General features: G+C 59.3%; 1 protein-coding gene across 22 annotated transcripts in view; it reads right to left on the bottom strand.

Moving 5' to 3' along the window:
* The window catches only part of MAD1L1 (mitotic arrest deficient 1 like 1), a 420,579-nt gene that overhangs the window by 170,627 nt on the left and 229,007 nt on the right, over positions 1–20,945 (bottom strand). For all 22 annotated transcript variants that reach the window (XM_031013142.3, XM_031013141.3, XM_031013143.3 and 19 more), the window contains one exon: positions 12,137–12,193. In XM_031013142.3, coding sequence (XP_030869002.2) covers positions 12,137–12,193 — 57 coding nt within the window. The remainder of the gene's footprint in view (positions 1–12,136; positions 12,194–20,945) is intronic.

The raw sequence follows: 20,945 nt of genomic DNA on the forward strand, positions 1-20,945 counted from the left end.
AGCGCAGACAGATCAGGGCCCCACCAATGCAGTGACAGGGCAGGGAAGCCCTCCACAGCCAGGCCTGGGGACAAGACACTGCTCTGGGCCCGGCCCAGGCACAGAGCACTCAGTACCTAAAACCTCGTTTTCTGTGTTTACTCCCTCATGCCTGTGTCACGGTGGCTGTGCAACAGCAGCACAGTCCCTGACGGACTCTCTGGAGGACCCGGCAGTGCTCCAGGGTGGCCCAGGCGCACAGCGTGGCGGGGGAGGGCAGCGCCGCAGGCAGACTTCTTGGGAAGGGCCATGATCCCACGGCAAAAGCCTGGAGGACAGGATTCCCAGCGGCCAGGGCTGCCTTCCAGGGGCCCCGCGTGTGCTCCGGGCAGTCCTAGCACTGAGCCTATCTGCAGAAATCATTCTCTCTGGCCAAACCCTGTGCCCGCACCAGGCAGCAGGAGGCAGGGCCATGTGTGCCTGGCCCCTCCACGCCCCTTCCCAAGGCCCACAGATGGCCATCTCCTCCCTGACAAGGCCCCGATGCCCAGCAAGACTGAGAGCCCTTCCTGGGCTGCCTCACAGGGGCCCCTTATATCACATACCTGAGAAGGGTCTAGTGTCTAGAACACATGAAGACTCTTACCACTAACCAACAAAACAACCCATTTACAAAGCGGGCAATGGATGGGGCAGACACTTCTCCAGAGAAGACAGATGCGTGGCTGATAAGCACAGGGTGAAGTTCAGGACCACTGTCCTCAGGGTAACGCAAACAAAAGCCACGGGAGCCACTTCACACCCTCCAGGATGGCTCTAACGAAACATGGAAAATTTCACACCCGCCAGGACGGCTCTAACAAAACATGGAAAATTTCACACCCGCCAGGACGGCTCTAACGAAACATGGAAAATTTCACACCCGCCAGGACGGCTCTAACGAAACGTGGAAAATGGTGGCACCACTGTCACTTCTCTCACGCCCAGGAGCGTTCATTTGTGTCCTCTTAGTTACGACTAGTCTGGCTAGAGGTTTATCAATTTTATCTCACAGAAACAGATTTTGGTCTCATTTACGGAACTCAACTGTATGTTTGACTGAGATGAAGCAACCTGTTGATCTCCGGTGGGGCCGACAGGGAGAGGGGAGCAGAAAGCCGGGCACGGGCTGGGAGCCGCCTCACCCTGGAAGACGGAGCTCGCACAGCAGCGTGTGCGCTGCCCAGACCCAAACTGGAACAGGTGTGGGGACCCTGGGAGAGCAGCCTGAGCGCGAGCACAGACGTCCCGGCAGCAGCTCCAGCCTCAGCATGGACCAGCCCCAGCATGGACCAGCCCCAGCGTGGACCAGCCTCAGCGTGGACCATCCTCAGCGTGGACCATCCTCAGCGTGGACCAGCCTCAGCGTGGACCAGCCTCAGTATGGATCAGCCTCAGCACAGGTTGGCTTCAGCATGGACCAGCCCCAGCGTGGCCCGGCTTCGGCATGGCCCAGCCGCAGTGTAGACCGGCTGGCCCCATGTCCCTCTGCCTACAAGGTCCCTCCCTCCTGGAGTACAGGCCTGGCCTACCAGATCCACTCATAGCCCCAACCTTCATGAAACATTAATGCTAATGGTCCTTGTGGCAAACTCACTCATGCAGCATAACCTTTAAATAGAGACCTTGCATTCGGTTTAATTTGGGAAGATGCAGGGTGTGCTCCCGGGGGCCTTCCCTAATGCCACAAAGTAATAACAAGAGGAGAAGCTGTGTAACTCCCCCCACCGCAATTCTAATTAACGAGGCTGCCGCTGAGTGCTAGAGTGAGGGCGTCCACATGCGCACGCACCCACCACCTCATCGCCAACTCACGTGGCATCGCTGAGTCTCACCTGCACCCTGTGCCCGGGAGGTGGTGAGGCTGAGGCCCAGAGCCTCACAGAACCCTGGCTGCAAGGTGAGGGCCGCATCCCAGGGCTCCCTGGGGCTGACTGGGGCAGAGGCTCCAGGTATCCAAGAGATGAGAGGGTGCTGAGGTCACAGCTGGGCATCCTGGCCAGAGGCCACCTTTCCGCTCAACTCTGCACCCTCCGGCACCAGGAAGGCTTCTGGAGTGGCTGTGGCTTCCTAAGGAGGCCTCGGGGGGATCTTAGGTGGAGTCCACTCTCCAGCTTCCTTTCCAGCCTGGAGGAGACACAGGGGCTGCGGGCCATGGACAGCCCCCTTGGCTCACCCAGCCATTTCCTCGTGAGCACAGATGTGCGCCTGAGCTGGGAAATGCTTTCTCCTCAGAAAAAAACAGCCCAGCCGGAGGACATGTCCCGGCCGAATGTTCGCCTGAGGCCACCTTCATTTCTCAGGCACCGCCCCTGGGACGAGGCCACTGCAGAACCAGAGCAGCTGTGCTTGGAGGAACCGGGGCCTCACCACCAGGGCTGCAGCGTGCCCAGGGCCGCCACTGCTGGCCTCACGAGCACCGCTGGGTGCCTGAGCACCTGCCCCACCAGAGCGCCACTGCTCTGACTTCCATGCTGGATACCCAGCCCCATTTACACTCACGGAGGAGCGTTGGGAAGCCAGATGGGTGGTGTCTCTCTATGTGGCTTCCAAGGGCTCCAGAACCTTCACTGGGATCAATGAGGCTGCCTCCTCAACAGGAGCAGTTGTTAACACTGGGGAGGGGGCACAGGTGTCAGAAACCTTTTGAAGATGGCAACTGCTCTCTGGAGAAAAACGTGTGCACGTAACGGAAATGTGTATGCAGCCTCAAGGGCTTTATGGAGAACTGAGCACCTGCCCTGGGATGCTGGATAAAGAGCCCCTGCTTAGAAACAAGCCTGAATTTGAAAGCTCTCCCTACAGAAAGGGCCTCCCTCCCTCCTATCAGCTCCAATCCTGCATCTGCCTTTTTAGGACATCTGAGGCCACCTCCTGTCCCTGTGAAGCCTCTCACTGTGGAAGTTAACTCTGCTGGGGGAGCTTGGGGAAGGCTGTCTGCCAGGGCTGCTGGCTGAATCACAGGCAAAAACAAGCCCCTAGGCGGCCCAGTCCAAGGGAAAGTCCCAGTGTCTCCAGAACAGGCGGACGCGAGGATGGCATGGGCTCTACGTCAGGGAGGCAGGCGGCAGGGGCAGGGGCAGGTGCCACCATTGTGGGCCTGGGGCCAGAACGGGATCAGCTTATGGAAGATACATGTAGCTGAGAAAAAGCTTAAGCCAGAAAGGGCCACTGCAGAGACACGACAAGTTTAAATCACAGGAAAATGCTTCGTACTTAGGATGAGGGTACGATGTTTCCCCTATACGGAATTACTCCCATAATTTTTCAAGATAAATGAACCGATTTCCTTTCTCGTGGTTATTATAGACTCGATCTAAGTTTCGTGGAGTGGAATGCACGGGGGACCTCACTGCTCTGAGTCTGAAGTGCCCACCTTCTCCTCATCCCCGCCCCCAACACCCAAAAGTTGCCCCCATGGGTCTTATGGCAAGTGTGCAGACAGCAGTGACATGCAGGTGACTGGGATTCTAAACCACCCAGGAATAACCCTAGTAAGCACTGGGCAGGACCCACAGTGCAGGGAGGGCACAGGGCTTCTGGGGGAGCCGCACTGCAACCAGCTTGCCTTCCCATGTCAGTCCGCAGACCAAGGCAATCCAAGAGGACTGGCAGGAACCTTGGCAAGCTCCCTCTAAAGTTTACTGGAAAAAACACTGGAGAATATCTAAGATAATTCTGAAAGAGAAAATAACACAAAGGTCACGACGTATCAGACACACTCTGAGGCTCTGCTATCTCACACACTGTGGCACTGGCCCAGATAGAAAACAAGCTTACGTGTTCCCTCTGCACTGAGATTTTCTTCTGTTTTTTGGAGGAGAAGCAGGGATCCAAATCCTCTACAACCAAGGCTCAGACATTATGCCTAAGAAATCTATTTTCTGGGCTAAGAAACCATCTTCTCAGCTACTTTTTCTAAAATGCAGATGATCCTTGCAAGGTAACGACATTAAATCACCAGCCTCTTCTCATAAGATCTTTGCAAACTGGTAAAAACTGAAAAGGCTGGGTCCTCACACTGGGAAAGGGGACAGAGGGAAGATGAAGTGTCCTCCTCCCACCTGTCCCCACTCAGCACTCGGCAGATGCTTTAAACTCCCCAGCTGAATGCCTGGCCCTGGGCTAACGCTGGAGCCCCAGAAAGCCCTGGGTCCCGTCCTGGTGGATTTCACAGACAGCCTGATATGAGGAAGCCCCTGCAACTGCCCTGGCCACAGGGTCTGGGGTCAGCCTGCCTGGGTGTGAACCCTGGAGCACTCTCCACCACTGCCGGTGCCAACACGGGCAGGTCACTAATCCTGGCTGCCCCTGTTCCTCGTCTGAGTATCTGGGGCCATAACCAGCTTGTGGGTTTGCTGCCAGGATCACAGGGGGATAATCTGTGTAAACAACAAGTGTGTACTCATGACATGGTGAGCAACAGCACACACTGGCTTTGCACGTGCCACCGCCACACTCAGGGCAGCACAGGGACGATGGTGGCGGTGACGGTGAAGGTGCAGGCCCCGTGAAGGCAGGGAGGGAAGAGCGTGTCTGCGATACAGGGGCAGCAGCACGGGTCCAGCTCAATTCCCAGGGGGCCTGAGGCTCCGCTGAACTGAAAAGACATCCTTGGAGGGGGAGCGGCACAGGGATTGCTTGGAAGGGCGTGAGAAGATGCGCTCAGAGGGTGGGGACATCACCGTAGGCAGGACAGGCCTATCGGGCACTGAGGGACCAGGTAGAGACCCCCTAGTAGGAGGACTGGGCAGGGCAGTGAGCGCCCACCGGGTCTCACACAGCAGGAAGGAGGTGGGCCCATGCCATGGACTGTGCGTTCCCGCTCTCATGCTGAAATCCTAGGAGGGAGCCCAGGGAGGTGAGGAGGCCACCGGGCGGAGCCTCGCGGGGGGATTAGCACCCTCATAAAAGGGACCCCAGAGCTCCCTCGCCCCTCCCACCATGTGAGGACACAGTGAGAGGGCACCATCTGGAACCAGGAAGCCTCAGCAAACACCAGACTGGCCAGTTCCTGATCCTGGACTTCCAGCCTGCAGAACCGTGAGCAACAAATGTCTGCAGGGGTTTTGTTTTATTTTATTTTTTAAACAGAGACGAGGTCTCACTCTGTTGCCCAGGCCAGTCTCGAACTCCTGGGCTCAAGATTTCCACCCGCCCCAGCTTCCCAAAGTGCTGGGATTACAGGCGTAAGCCACCACGCCCGGCCAACATCTGCTACTTTAAGCAGCCCAGTCTGTGGTGTTCCTATTAGGGCAGCTGAATAGACAGACGCGCAGCCACAGGGTCTCTGTTCCCTCAGACAACAGCCTAGAAGAGGCGCTCAGCAAAGGCTTGCTGAATTAGACAACTTCCCTCCAATGCAAGAGACACTTAAAGCAAAGGTTGCTCCATGTGACACCTGCTGTGGCCAGCACAATTCCTTCCACTCTATGGAGGAGCCTCGGGGGGCACCTCGGGGCACGCACTGAGGATGAGGCTGGACGCAGGGAAACCTGAGCTGTTGAACGGGCAGCGAGCCTGGAACCAGCCCCGGGGCTGCTGAGGAAGATCAGACCCATGTTCTCACCCAGAATCACCTCCCAGAACAGCCTGGATCTTCCCAGCACACGAACTCACTTAGCTTTGTGAGACTCCAGGGAGGCTCCCCCGTTCTTCTCTCCACCCTGAGGACCAGGCAGTGAAGCACCTGCCTGTGGCCACACAGCAAGAGAGGTGACAGGTGTGGCTGAGGGAAGGGACCAGTTGTGTGGGATGGAAGGGCGGGCGCAGGAGCGCCAGGCAGGGGGCCCAGGAGAGGCCGCCTCCAGGGCTGGAGAGGAGGAGAGTGAACTGAGGACACAGTCTCAGACTTTGAGCCATTCCCCAGACCTGCCCCAGACACATCCCTGGCCCCAAAGAGCCTCTCCAAGCTCAGGACACCTGCACACCAGGGCACGCGGGGACATACATGCTGGTGCAGCATGAACTGAACAGGGTGCCAGGAATCAGGAGGCTGCCACCAGCCATACAGAACCCCGGTGCCAGCAGTGAACCCCGGTACCAGCAGCAAGCCCCTCCAGCATGCCAAGCATGAAGCACTCCAGTCAGAAGTAGCACTTCGTCATGGAGCAGGATGGGTCCGGAAGGTGAAATGAGGTACTGTCAGTTACCACACCAGGAGGCTCTCATGATCATTCATCTGGAGGCACTGGCCATGCTGCTGAATGTGACCAGACAGATTCCGGGCCGGGCACAGCCATGAGGACCGGCACTGAGGAGGGGCTCACAGCTGCCTGGTCCATCTTCAGTAGCAGCACCAGTGAAGATAGAGGCACCAGCCACGCCTCCCGTGTGTGCCAGGCCTACACACAGCTCCTGGGCGGGCAGGGTCCCCCCCGGGTCTACACACGGCTCCTGGGCGGGCAGGGTCCCCCCCGGGTCTACACACGGCTCCTGGGCAGGCAGGGTCCCCCCCGGGTCTACACACGGCTCCTGGGCGGGCAGGGTCCCCCCCGGGTCTACACACGGCTCCTGGGCGGGCAGGGTCCCCCCCGGGTCTACACACGGCTCCTGGGCGGGCAGCGTCCCCCGGGTCTACACACAGCCCTTAGGTGTGCACAGCCCTACAGGTCTCCACACATGGCTCACTGGGAGTCTCTTCAGGGAAGCTCCGCCGGTGTCCTCACCCTCCCATGAGAAGCCAGAGGCTCTGAGAGCCACACGGACCACAAGCTCCTGCACGGGAGACCCCAGAGAGCCTAGGGCTTCTCCATGGGCCCACGGGACCTGCCCTGCTCGTGGTCGCCAGATTTCAGAATCTGTCTGTAAAGCACCTGCCGCTAGGCCCGACTCAGAGTGGGCCTCGACACCCTTCCCATTTCAGAGATGGACAAAGAAGGGTGGGGGACGGGAAGCAGCCTGTCCCGACCTCAGTGCCACAGCCACAGCCCTTGGTGAGGCAGACTTGGCACAGGGTGCCCCTGGGAGCAAGGAGCAGGCGCAGAGGGGCCACAAAGGGAAATCAGGAATCAAGCAAGATGCTGCTTAATCAGAGCTGAGAGCAGCGTAATTCCCTCTAAATCGGAAAATAAATCTTCACTCCTCACTCCCCAAAGTATATAAAATATTAGAGGATTTTTTTATAGCTGTAATCAAAAGACTCCTATCTCCAGCCACTGCGGGCCTAGCTAATTAAGGGGGTTCACTAATGATATGACGATGGCCCAGGAAATCTCTCCTTGTGATATTAATTGCATTTAAAGAAAAAAACATAAATTGTACTTATGCTTACTAATTAGTAAGGGTTTGCTAATTAATAATAAGAAAGTCAGAGTGCCTTTGTCTTGTCACTGGCAATTAACTAAAGATTTAAATTTTTCTTTTTTCTCTCTTTTCTCCTTTCCTAAATAACAAAATGACTTTGGGTTGGAAAATAGCAGGTAAAGGAGCTGCAGGCTGGGAGACGGGATGGGCACTAGGGCCATGTCCCAGACCGCTGTGGACAGAAGGCGTGAGTGAAGCAGTCAGCCCTGCCTGGAATGTGGCTTCTCCACACAAGCCCTGAGGGTGCAGACCACCTAGGCCCCAGCCTTTCCAGGGACAAGGGAGCCCCTTCCCCAGACAGCACCCACTGCCGAGCCAGTCACAGGGAACTGGGTGGGAGGGCCCTCAGAGCCAGACCCGGGTGACTCCAGCCATCCCAGCTCAGGGCGAGCTCCCGCTCTGGTTCCTCCACCATAAAATGAAAAGGGAGTCAGGCTGTCCCGCAGCCCAGAGACCCCCTTCAGACAGGAACATGCACCTGTAACCCCCGGGAAGAAGCCATGACACTGAGGGCTCTGGGTCACACAGAGAAGGGGCGACCTGGAGCCCAGGGCTGCACAGCCCAGTGCGGTGGCGGGGGGCAGGGGAGGGAGGCCACTGGCCTTCAGGCGTGCCTGGCAGGGGCCAGCCCCAACCACGGTGTCTGTAGCCCCCTTGCCTGGCACTGCTCTCCCCAGGACCTCCTCTGAAGGGCTTTGCATGGCAAGAGGGGCACACAGCCAGCGAGACCCCTCCTCTCATCCCTCGGGAGCCCTGCGGCTCCAAACAAAGGATGGGGCAGGAACAGGAGCTCAACCCAGGGAGGGGTAAAATCACGATTCTGCTTGGGGGCAGAATCCCACCATCAAATTCGAAGTCAAATGCTGCAGCTTAGGGCCCAGGCATTAGTGCTTAAACAGTGCTGGGTACGATGAATAAGGAACAGAAATTATATGGGCTAAAAAAGAAAAAACACAGGTTGAAAAGCAGCCAAACCTCCAGCCCAGCGCTGCACTAAGCGCACCTCACAGCCCCCTGACCAGAACCAGATATCCGGAGAAGCCAGCACCCCAGGGGCGGCCACACCCACCCCACCTGAGGGCCCAAGACCAGTTTCTGTCTCTCTCCCCACAAAAGAGGACTGGAGTGAGCAGTTCCTCCAAAACCACCTGCAGCCAGACAAGGGCCGATGCCCGGGTCAAGATGCCAGCTCCGAGGTGTCCGTGCCTCTGTTGGACATGGGGAGTCCACGCTCCAGGGCAGCTGCAGGTGCCGGGCAGGTGGCTCAGCCATAATGCTGAGGGCTTGGCCTGTGCTCAGACAACTCCATTTCTAACCCTCCTGGCCTCCTGCACATGCAGAAGCGTGGCCCCCGGGCACGTTTCAATTCAGGCCAACAGTGAGGCAGCCAGCGTGTTGACACACAGAACACCAGGGTCTCCACAGGGCATCTTCAGATGGGAGCATCCCTCCACCCACCCCAGGCTGTTCCAGAGGCAACAGGAAAAGGGGCCTCACTGAAGGGTCTAGAAAGCTCAGTCACTGAGAAGGAAGCACCGACAGCCCTCGGGGCTGGGAACAAGGAAGGCTCTGGGCGTGTCCCCCACCAACCCCCTGCCAACCCCCCGCCAAGCCCCCACACAGCCAGAAGAGGGCCCTGGCATCCTTCCTGAACACCTGCACTCAGGGGAACCAGACCCCACAGTCCACAGAGCCCCCTAACCCCACTCACTGCTGGACACCAGACCCCACAGTCCACAGAGTCCCCTAACCCCACTCACTGCTGGACACCAGACCCCACACTCCACAGAGTCCCCCCTAACCCGCTCACTGAAGTAGGAGCATCTTTCAGGCCTGCCCTGAGCCGTCTCAGATGAGGGCAGAGGAATGGAAACCGAGTCTCAGACCTGCCATTAAACAATACAGTTACGATGGGTTCCCCTGCAAACTACATCAGCAATGAAAGGTCACAGCAGAACACAGGGAGGAAAATAAACAAAACAACAACCCCACCCCCCGCCCCGCCCTCAGTATTTCTACAGCCTAAAGAAAAACATGGTTCATACTCCAATTTCTCCAATTTTAAAATCCAGACCTGAGAAAGGCCTGTCCTGGAGCCCCCAACAGCCTGATTTTCCCTCCGCTGAGCAAAGCGTCACATCTCCGCCTCCCTCCCTCCACTGCGCTCCCCTGGCAAACCCGCCCTGGTGAACCCCATTCCCCATGACTGTGTCTGCTGGGAAGCACCTGAGCATGGCAGACAGAAGCCTGACGCCCAACCTGGCTCCAAGTTCACACCACAAATCTCAGCAGGACTGCCGGGACCCTCACAGGCCAGTGCGCCTCATGCCCACTTCAGGAGGAGACAGGAAGCTCCAGCAACTTGCTGGCCCCGGCCCCTTTCGATGCCCCTCCACTGCCCCAGGCCTACATCATGCCCGTCACTACAGTGAGGCTCCCTTCAGCATAAACCGCTCTCCCACTGCCCATCGGTAAAGCGAATCTTCCCTCCCGGCTCCAGGCCCAGCCCCTGACCAGGCCCTTCTGGGCCTCTCCTCTCATCAACGAAACGCCGGCCGCAGGGCCCAGGGCAATCCTCTGCTCCCCTTCCGGGTCTTCTCTGCAGTCTGACTGTCCCCTGAAAACACTTCCTTCTCCAGGGCTCTGTGAATGCACCTGCCCTCCACGGAGTACCCCAACTCATGGCTGTTCCCCAAGACTAGATGCCAGGATGCTGGAACGCCCCAAAGAGGCTTGAGCCTCCAGTTCTGACTTCTCTGCTACCTACTCATTCCCAACAACAGAAACACCATGCAGAGCAGACGGGCGGGCACCTCTGACCCCAGGGCACCGACTCAAAGCCTCCAGCCCTGTGCATCCAACGTGTGGCAGGCGTGAGACTCCCACACTTCACCCTCAATCTCCCCACCCCATACCATGAGCCCACCCAGGGCGGAATGCCGAAGTCACCCTTGATTCCCAGCCCTCACACTCTCTACCTCACCTGCATCTCCCTTCAACGCAGCAGACTCGGACCACGCCTCCGCACACCATTGCAGTCCTAGCCCAGGGCACCTGCGTCTCCCACCCCGGCCTGCCACTTCCCACCCATTGCGGCCCTGCACAGAGCAGCCAGGCATCCTTTACAAATGGACACCAGGTTGTGTCACCACCTCCTCCACCCATGAAACCACAGCCCTGCCGTGACCACACAGGGCCCACAAGGTTGGACTACCAACCACCGTGGGCCCCACTTCTGTCACCCCTAACCTCCCTGTTGGGTCCGGGACCTGCCTGCCCCACCATTTCCACCACCAACAGTCGGGTCCCCCAGGCTTGGCTCAGGACGCTCTGCAGAGCGGCCCCAGGAGAATGTGGCTCCTCCATTTGCCACCACCGGAAGTTCTGTCTTTCACTCTCCTATGGGCCACCGACTACTCACTTGGCAACAGTGTGCCTCCAGGAGGGCAGGAGCCTGTGTTGCTGGCTGCCGTGTCCCCAGCACCAAGAAGAATGTCCTTAAGCGGCTGCTGAGTGAACAGCAACCGTTCCAGAGACTCAGGACAGCTGTTGCCAGCCCACCTGGCCTTGGTCCTGCAGATGCCAGCTCTGCCCAGACCCGCGCGGTGCCCTGCTGCTGCCTCTCTGCGCCGCTGGGCAGCTTCTTCCAGGGTCTGCAGACAACCCTCGCCCATTCCCAGCCTAGGCCCTGGTGCCCGTACCTCTCAAGAGGGTGATTTCCAACCCCATCCAACCCTGTCCCATGAGAAGGGCCTGTAACCATGGCCACAGCCACAACCGCCACAGGCTGTGCAGCCAGCCCCAGAGTCTGTCAAGCGATGAACCCTCAGCACACCCCTGCCGGGTGGAGAGGAAGGCCCTGAGGCCCTGAGAGCCAGGACACCGGCTCACAGTCACGAGCTGGCAAGCAAGGATGCCCAGACGGGAGCCTCGACCTGGGCTGCAGGCCCTGGGGTCCGTACAACGCTGACAGCAGCTCTGCCTGTGACCCAGGCCAGCCTGACGCATGGCCCAGGGCAGAACATGCAGATACATGCACGCACGCATGCCCCAGGGCCGTCCTTGTCCTTCACAGACATGGCCAAGGCCAGGGCAGCATGGAGGGAACCTACACTTTGTTTAGGCCAAAACGCTTCAAAAGCAAAGCCCATTTGTTCCCTAAAACAGTGGGAAGCTTTTGACACTGGAGGTCCAGAAACCAGGAGAGCCTGCCTGGTCCCCCACGGGCCCACACTGCGGGCCCCCCACCCAGGCTCGGAGGCAGCCAGGAGAGTGGGGCCGATGTGGGCTGAGGAGAAAACAGCTTAAAAGCACACCTGCTGCATTCACAGAGGGCAGATAAGCACTCACTAGAGACGTCCCTCTCCTGGTCAGGACCCATGCTGAGTGACGCCCGAGCCCCGGCTGAGGCACTGTCCCACTAGGGACTCAGGTCCTGTGTGGTCAGGACAGGGGTCCACAAAGCCACAGCACCGATGCCCAGCTCGCTGCTGGTCAGACCCCTCGTAGGCTCTCACACCTGCTTCGCCCCGACACCGTGGCCTCGTGCGGCAAACATGTCACTGCCCCCCTGCCACAAACACGGTGGTGGGGCCCAAGGGGCTGTGCTCCCCACCGGCACATGCCACCTGTCACTGGTAGAGATGGGACTCAGGCTCCTCACACACCCTTCCCCGCTCAACGCAGCTTCCAACCACAGAAGAGGCAGCCATGCACTGCCGCCTGCAGCCTAAAGGCTTATGGGGACAGGCGTCCCTGCCCAGACCCAGGGTCCAGGTGCCCTGAATCCCAGCCACTCCCGCATCTGACTCACCATGTCTGCTCTTTGTTTCTGGCCTCCCAGCTCCTCCAGGGCCTGCGACAGCTGAGCCTGCAAGACAAGACAGGATTCGGCCTGAGACTGTGGTGGGCCAGGCCCCATTTCTAGGACTGCAGGGAACACAACCCCCACCACCCCGCAGCCTCCACTCTCTGGGGAGCAACGGGACCCAGGAGCTGGGCAGTGGGCAGCCAGAGGGTGGGCAGGGGCCCGCAGCCTCCACTCTCTGGGGAGCAATGGGACCCAGGAGCTGGGCAGTGGGCAGCCAGAGGGTGGGCAGGGGCCCGCAGCCTCCACTCTCTGGGGAGCAACGGGACCCAGGAGCTGGGCAGTGGGCAGCCAGAGGGTGGGCAGGGGCCAGTGTGGCCGCCCCGCGAGGCCCAGAGCCCACTGATGGAGACAACTGATGGAGACAAAGACCGAGTGGGCTGCGGGAGGCTTGACAGAACCAAGGTCCATTCCAAAAACCTGCCTCAGGAAACTGACTGTGAATGGGGTGGACAGGGGTGGGCCCAAGAGGGACTGTGGAACTGGGGAGAGACGGAGGGAAAGGTTCAGCATGGGACTTTCGGTCAGAGGAAATCAATTCACTCTCCCTGGCAGGCTCGTGCTTAAAGAACAGAATCAGGTGACCTTCCAGGCAGAGGCCCCACCTCAGAGCATCTCCTCCGCCATGGCCACCCCCAAGCAGGACCCCGACCCAGGCAGGAAGGGTCTCCTGCCCCGACACACTCCCCAAAGGGCACCAGGCTTGACCCCACACTAAGGGTAGAAAAGCCAGCAATGAAAAGCCAGCCGCCTCCTCCTAACAGGCCTCATGGAGCAGCAAGGCTGGGTCTGGTTGTGGGGCCAGGATGTCAGCAGTCCAGCTCCCTGCTGGGGACAGTGACCCTGCACCCATGACCTGCACGGTGCATGGGGCTCAGGACCTCGGAGACCCCTGCCCTGGGCCTCTGCCCCTGCAGTTCCTGCCTTCCCCCACATCCTCTGCCTCTGCCCCTTCCTGACTCCTTCCCACCACCCCGCTTGGCCCCCCACTGCCCCCACCACCTAAACACACTGCAGCTCTGTCCTAGAACCTGGGAGGAAGGGCGAGGCAGGGGGCCTTGTGAGACCCCCCAGGCCATAGCACAGAGGAACCCGGGAGGAAGGGCCAGGCAGGGGGCCTTGTGAGACCCCCCAGGCCACAGCACACAGGAAAGGCCGGGAAGGAGATGGAGGGCCAGCCCAGGAGTGAGGCAGGTGGCTGTGCTCGGGTGTGGGATCTGCGGGGTGGAGGCCCAGCAGGCCTGAGGGTGAGGGAGGAATCGAGAGGCAGGCAGATGCCTGGCCCAGCGGCAACTGCAAACCACCAGGCAAGTCACCAGGAGAAATGGGAGAGAGGCGGGGAGGCGTGTGTATGTGCGTGTACACAAGTGTGGGTATGTATATGCACACCTGTGTGTGGCACGTGCACATGTGGTGGCGATGGGGGAAGTATGTTTGGAGACACAGAAAACAAGGCACTACAGCCCCTGGGGACACAGCCTGGGGAAAGTGGCTGAGGCAACAGCCCACAGTCCTCAGCCTGTCCGCTCTGCAGACCATGGGCCCCCAAGCTCCCCTACAGGCCCAGCCAGAGCCAGGCTCTGGACTTCCCACGGGCTATCCTGGTGCCTGCTGGTTCTGGACGCCACAGCAGAGTCAAACCCAGGCTCCAGGTGCTCCCGTGGAGGCTGCAGGTGTGAGCACCTGAGCCTCCCAAGCCTCTGGTGTGGGGCCTCACTCAGTGGGGCCACCCGAGGGACCCCCATTGCCCAACGCCCCTGTGCAACGCCTGTGGATGAGGGAAAGGCCTTGAGCTCTGCCCACCACCAGCCCCGCCTGCTGCCCTCACACTGCCCTGGGAGAGGCCCTGGAACCAGCCTAGCCACTGTCATCAGGAGACAGGTGGCCGTGGCCACGCTGGGCTGTCTGGACCCCACACTGGAAAGCTTGGTGCCTCGGGGCCTAGGAGCAGCACACTGCCCTCCTCACAGCCAGCTGAACCCTGGATAATCCGGCCACTGCTGGGGTCACCAGCAGCTGGGACTGGGAACGGCAGATGGAAGAGGGACATCCCCCAAACTGGGCCTAGACACAACGCACTTCACCGAGCTGCAGCCCTGGGCACTCCCGGGGGCACAGGGAGCCGGGTCAGGGCATCCAGGGCACCCCATGCCCCTGGGCAGAGTCTCAGCACACTGGAGGCAGCTGCAGTCCACACTCATGCTCTCCTCACGCAGCCCTACACCCCGCCCAGGTCTACCAGCACCCACAGGCCACCAGGCCAGAGGCCACCCCCAACGGGGGGACGACAACAAGGCTCTGAGGTGGCCTGGGCAGTGAGACGCACCCATGAGAGCCGCCCGCACCCCTGGCAAAGCTCTGAGCTGGCCTGGGCAGCGAGATGCACCCGTCAGAGCCACCCACACCTCTGGCAGCCCGGCCATGTCCGCCACACCCGGCACACTGTCCTGGGCACACAGGCGGCTGGCACCATGGACACCGGCCTCAGGTGACAGCTACAGGTGAGGCACATCGTCATCCCCATTTACATCAGTTCACATGGCAACCTTGCAAGGTCAAAGGCACTTTACAGGAGCAGCTTAGAAGAGGCGGGGTCGTCCGGAAGCAGCAGGGCTGGGAGCTGTGCGCGAGGCCCGGGCCAACCCCGCTCTCCTGTGCCTCCCGACACAGAATCACTGCAGGGTGGAGCTGTGACCACGGTGGCCAGCCCAGGGTCCTGCCGAGGCCAGGCAGACCACAGCAGCCTCAGCCTTCACAGCCTCCGGCACCAGGCGAGCAGGCTGCAGGCATTTTCCGAAGGCTTCATCAGGTTTCTGTGAGGACAACACTGAGTAATGTGTGTCTGAAGACAAGTTCATTCACAAGCGGCTCATCAGCCTGAGGCCAAGGCGTCCACCTCCGTACCAGCCCCATTCAGCCTAGCACTTCCATCGATGGCTGGAAAAAACAGAACGCATGCATCTGAAACCCTCACATGACCCAGGGCCTGGAAACACAGAGACCAGTGAGATTTTTGATGCATCCTCAAAGCCAGAGTCGCTGGCGAAAGGTGACTCGGAGCCGAGGAGCCCTGAACTCAGACTCGCGCACTGGTCTCGGGTACCTGGGCAGGGCCTGCTTGGAGAAGCTCCCGTGAGAGCGCAGCCCCGGGATGGGGCCAGGAGGACGACCACACATCAGCAGGAGCAGCTATGGCTCAGCTCACACGCAGGGCCCCGGGTTCAAGAAGGCAGACGTCGACAAGCTGAGTGCTCCCCAGGAGGCGGCCAGGACAGCAGAGGGCATCACAGGAGCCATCCAGCCATGAAGACAGACGGCTTACAGACAGTGAGAGCCACCTTTCACCGAAGACTGAACACACAGGTGTCACTCAGGCTGCAATGAGACGTCCACGCGGTCCTGTGTGACCCAGGAAGTTCTGTGTCTTCGCCTGCATTGGGGGGGGTTACACACACACACTCGCTCTGTCGTCCGACAGGCTGAAAACTTACAATCTGTGCACTTTGGTGTATTGTGTTATATTTCCATTAAAACATATACTCTAGCACCCTGGGGGACGAATTAGGGAGGAAAAGAAGGACGGTTCTGTTACCATAAAGAGAAATGGTTTCATCCAGGCACCGTGCTCATGCCTGTGAGACCAGCATTTAGGGAGGCCAAGGCAGGACAACTGCTTGAGGTAAGGAGTTCGAGACCAGCCTGGACAACATACAGAGATCCTGTTTCTACAAAAAATTTAAAAATCAGCTGGGCGTGGTAGCACACAACTGTGGTCCCAGCTACTCAGGGAGCTGAGGCAGGAGGATCTCTTGAGACCAAGAGGTTGAGGCTGCAGTGAGCCATGACTGGGCCACTGCACTTCAGCGTGGGCAACAGAGTGAGACCCTGTGTCAAAAAAACAAAAACGGAGATGTAAAACAAAACAAAAAAAGCTCGTTTGTAACCAGCTGCATCTTCCCAAATGGATGGCCAAATGCGACACTGCACAACCCTGAGTCAGAGGTGACTCCAGGCGGAGGGTTCTCAGCACAGCAGCCACCAGACAGAAGCTCAGCACGCAGAGGGGCCGGAATTCCGGGAGTGTGAAATGGAGAGCACGCTCCATGGGCATGGAGATGGGGGAGCGGCAGGGAGGCAGGAGGGAGCTCAGGTCTGGCTTACAGACATTCTACAGCACAAGGTTTGTGGGTGCAGGACACCTCAGCCACCTCTCACTCATAACCTGAAAAGACACGTGTGGGTGCTCCTAAGAACAGAGCCATGGAACACCGAGAGAACACAGACGAGCAGGCCCTGTGGCCATTCAAGGACACACACTGCTGTTTGCAGCTCCAACAGGGTAAGTGGTCAGACATGAAGTTTCCAAGTAACAAAAAAGAATGTTTTACATGGGAGCGGGTGTGGACAGGGCAGGAGGGAGTTGGGAGAACGAAGGTGGCTGTGGCCTGGGGTGTGGGCCACAATGCGTGCCTGTCCTGGGCCTCCCTGGTGTGACAGGTTCTGTGGAGGGAGGGTGTGAGAAGCTCACAGCAGAGTCCCAGCACCGAGGAGCATTTGGCAAACGTCCACTCCTCCCTCACCTTATCGTTCCAAGAACACAGCTAAAGAAAGAAAAACAAAGAAAACACCGAAACCCGCACGGCCCAGCACAGGAGAGACACGACATCACTAAACCCGCACGGCCCAGCACAGGAGAGACGGGACATCACTAAACCCGCACAGCCCAGCACAGGAGAGACGGGACATCACTAAACCCGCACAGCCCAGCACAGGAGAGACACGACATCACTAAACCCGCACAGCACAGGAGAGACGGGACATCACTAAACCCGCACAGCCCAGCACAGGAGAGACACGACATCACTAAACCCGCACAGCACAGGAGAGACGGGACATCACTAAACCCGCACGGCCCAGCACAGGAGAGACGGGACATCACTAAACCCGCACGGCCCAGCACAGGAGAGACGGGACATCACTAAACCCGCACGGCCCAGCACAGGAGAGACGGGACATCACTAAACCCGCACGGCCCAGCACAGGAGAGACGGGACATCACTAAACCCGCACGGCCCAGCACAGGAGAGACGGGACATCACTAAACCCGCACGGCCCAGCACAGGAGAGACGGGACATCACTAAACCCGCACGGCCCAGCACAGGAGAGACGGGACATCACTAAACCCGCACGGCCCAGCACAGGAGAGACGGGACATCACTAAACCCGCACGGCCCAGCACAGGAGAGACGGGACATCACTAAACCCGCACGGCCCAGCACAGGAGAGACGGGACATCACTAAACCCGCACGGCCCAGCACAGGAGAGACGGGACATCACTAAACCCGCACGGCCCAGCACAGGAGAGACGGGACATCACTAAACCCGCACGGCCCAGCACAGGAGAGACGGGACATCACTAAACCCGCACGGCCCAGCACAGGAGAGACGGGACATCACTAAACCCGCACGGCCCAGCACAGGAGAGACGGGACATCACTAAACCCGCACGGCCCAGCACAGGAGAGACGGGACATCACTAAACCCGCACGGCCCAGCACAGGAGAGACGGGACATCACTAAACCCGCACGGCCCAGCACAGGAGAGACGGGACATCACTAAACCCGCACGGCCCAGCACAGGAGAGACGGGACATCACTAAACCCGCACGGCCCAGCACAGGAGAGACGGGACATCACTAAACCCGCACGGCCCAGCACAGGAGAGACGGGACATCACTAAACCCGCACGGCCCAGCACAGGAGAGACGGGACATCACTAAACCCGCACGGCCCAGCACAGGAGAGACGGGACATCACTAAACCCGCACGGCCCAGCACAGGAGAGACGGGACATCACTAAACCCGCACGGCCCAGCACAGGAGAGACGGGACATCACTAAACCCGCACAGCCCAACACAGGAGAGACACGACATCACTAAACCCGCACAGCCCAGCACAGGAGAGAGGGGACATCACTAAACCCGCACAGCCCAGCACAGGAGAGACGGGACATCACTAAACCCGCACAGCCCAACACAGGAGAGACACGACATCACTAAACCCGCACAGCCCAGCACAGGAGAGAGGGGACATCACTAAACCAGCACGGCACAGCACAGGAGAGACGGGACATCACTAAACCCGCACGGCCCAGCACAGGAGAGACGGGACATCACTAAACCCGCACAGCCCAGCACAGGAGAGACACGACATCACTAAACCCACACAGCCCAGCACAGGAGAGACACGACATCACTAAACCCGCACGGCCCAGCACAGGAGAGGCGAGGCAGGACATTGGGGTCCCGAGAGACCCAAGACAACGCTCTCTGTGTGCGCAGAGGAGGCTCCCAGATGGGGCACCAGGAAGCTTTGGGGGACAGGCTCTCATGGGCCCCAAAATGCACTAGAACTTCTCCTTCTGGACAAGCTGGAGGAACCAGCACAGACACACCCTCCCACCTCAGTCCCCAGACACCAGATACAACACAAGGAACCGTTGGATTCCGGCAAGGGAGGGCAGGCAGCTCAGAGCTCAGAGCCGTGGGAAGGGATGGGGTGAGTGCCCCAGGACCCAGGCCGGGGCAGTGCCACAGACAGAGACCAGCAGGCCTGCTGGGTGAGGAGAGAGGAATGGGAACTCCAGGAGGCACAGATGGGCAGCTGGGCCTGGCAGGCCAGCACCAGACAGAGGGAAGGGACCTGAACAGACGCCACCAGAGAAGAGGCGCCGAGGTGGAGAAGCACGGGAAACGCTGGGCACGTCAGTCACTGGAGATACACAGATTGAAGCCAGGGCTAAATGTGCTGCTGCCCCGCTGGATCCAGATACCAAAGCCGACAGCGCCACAGCGGAGCGTTCTCCCAGCTCTCGTGCCGACAGCCTACGCAGTAATGCGTCACTGGACCCCGCATGTTGCCACAGTACGGCCGCTGGGAAGAGCCTGGAAATGTCTTAAGAAGTTAGGGCCCGGCCCGGTGGCTCACGCCTGGAATCCCAGCACTCTGGGAGGCCGAGGCAGGTGGATCACCTGAAGTCAGGAGCTTGAGACCAGCCTGGCCAACATGGTGAAACCCCGTCTCTACTAAAAATACAAAAATTAGCTGGGTGTGGTGGTGCGTGCCTGTAGTCTCAGCTACTCAGGATACTGAGGCAGGAGAATCACTTGAACCCGGGAAGTGGAGGCTGCAGTGAGCCAAGATCACGCCACTACATTCCAACCCGGGCGACTGAGCGAGACTCTGTCCCCACACTGTCCCCGCCAAAAAAAGTTAAACCCCACAATCCTACTCCTGGATGTAGAGCCCAAAGGAATGAAAACCTGCATTCACAGGAAGTCTGGCACGCAGATATTCACAGCAGCTCTGTCCCAGCTGGCAAGAATGGGAAACCACCCTGGTATCGGTCAGCGGGTGAACAGACGAGACCATTTTGGTAGAGTCTCAGGATAGAGAATTATTTTGTAATAAAAGTAAATGAACTGCTGATACAACGTTGATGGGTCTCAAAAGCTCTGTGCTCAGTCAGAGATGACAGACACAGCAACTGCAGGACTCTGTTTATGTGAAGTTCCAAGAAAGCCCGAAACAACAGTCACAGGCCCCAGACCAGTGTCTCCACAAGCCGGGGGTGGCAGGAAACTGACGGTCAACATGAATCAAATCATACAGATAAAGCTGGGGGATTTTACCGAGTATAAATCATATTTCAATAAAGCTGCCTTTAAAACATGGAATCCCCAGAGCTCGGGGAGAACCACACTCACAAGGGCGAGGAGCTGGCACGGCCCGTGTATGCGTTGGAGAGCAGCTCCCTCAGGGCCTCAGACAGCGCAACTCCAGGCTGGTCTCAGTAGGGTTCCTCCAGGAAACCGCATCTGTGATGGAGGCAGTGGGTGGGCGGCAGAGCACCCCCTGTAGAAACACCCTGGACAGTGCACTTTAGCACTGACTGTGGGTCTGCCCAGTCACCTTCGGGGGACACAGACACCTCTCCCTCTCTGGGTGACCGGATGGAGCCCCCAGGCCCTGGCCACAGCGTCCTCACCCCTGAGACAAGAGCTCCCCAAGCTCAGGCTGGCTCCGCAAGGCAGTGTGGGGTGCAGCCTGTGCTGATGCGGAGATGGTGGGATGGAGAGAGAGCTTCCCAAGGCCCGGGGTGGGGGTTGGGCTGACGGCTGGGAACACCAGATGCCAAACTTGCTCGCAGGCAGGCCAGGCACTTCCCCAGCCTCAGCCCCTCCTCCACAGCCCACCCCGGGCTGGGTGCAGACACGCAGGAAGCTCAGGTGGGAAGGAACATGGCTCCATCCCAAACAGCCTCAGACGCAGACACACAGGAAGCTCAGGTGGGAAGGAACACAGCTCCATCCCAAACGGCCTCTGACGCGGTGCTCGGGTTCCCCAGGAGAGGCCAAGCCCACTCGGAGCCAGGCTTCAGGGGCACACACCAGGGAGCACTGAGGGGTGCGGAGGCTGTGGGGAGAGGGTTTCATCACATGGCGGGAAAACCAGTACGAGCAGGCCCCCAGCGCAGCCACGCCCGGGCCCCGCAACCCTGACACCGAGTGACCAGGGAGCTGCCTCCACCCGAGCAGCTGAAGGGTCACACACAGCTCTTTCCGGGCGGGACCACGTGTCCCGGGTGGCTACGTGTGCTGAGACACGAGCCCCAGGCCCTGGCGCCCTTGGCACCACCGAGGTGCTGCACAGAGGCCTCAGCCGGGCTATTTTTATCCTGAGGTGAGAAGTT

Source organism: Gorilla gorilla, chromosome 6 (genome assembly GCF_029281585.2).
Source record: "Gorilla gorilla gorilla isolate KB3781 chromosome 6, NHGRI_mGorGor1-v2.1_pri, whole genome shotgun sequence".
Classification (NCBI taxonomy): Eukaryota; Metazoa; Chordata; class Mammalia; order Primates; family Hominidae; genus Gorilla; species Gorilla gorilla.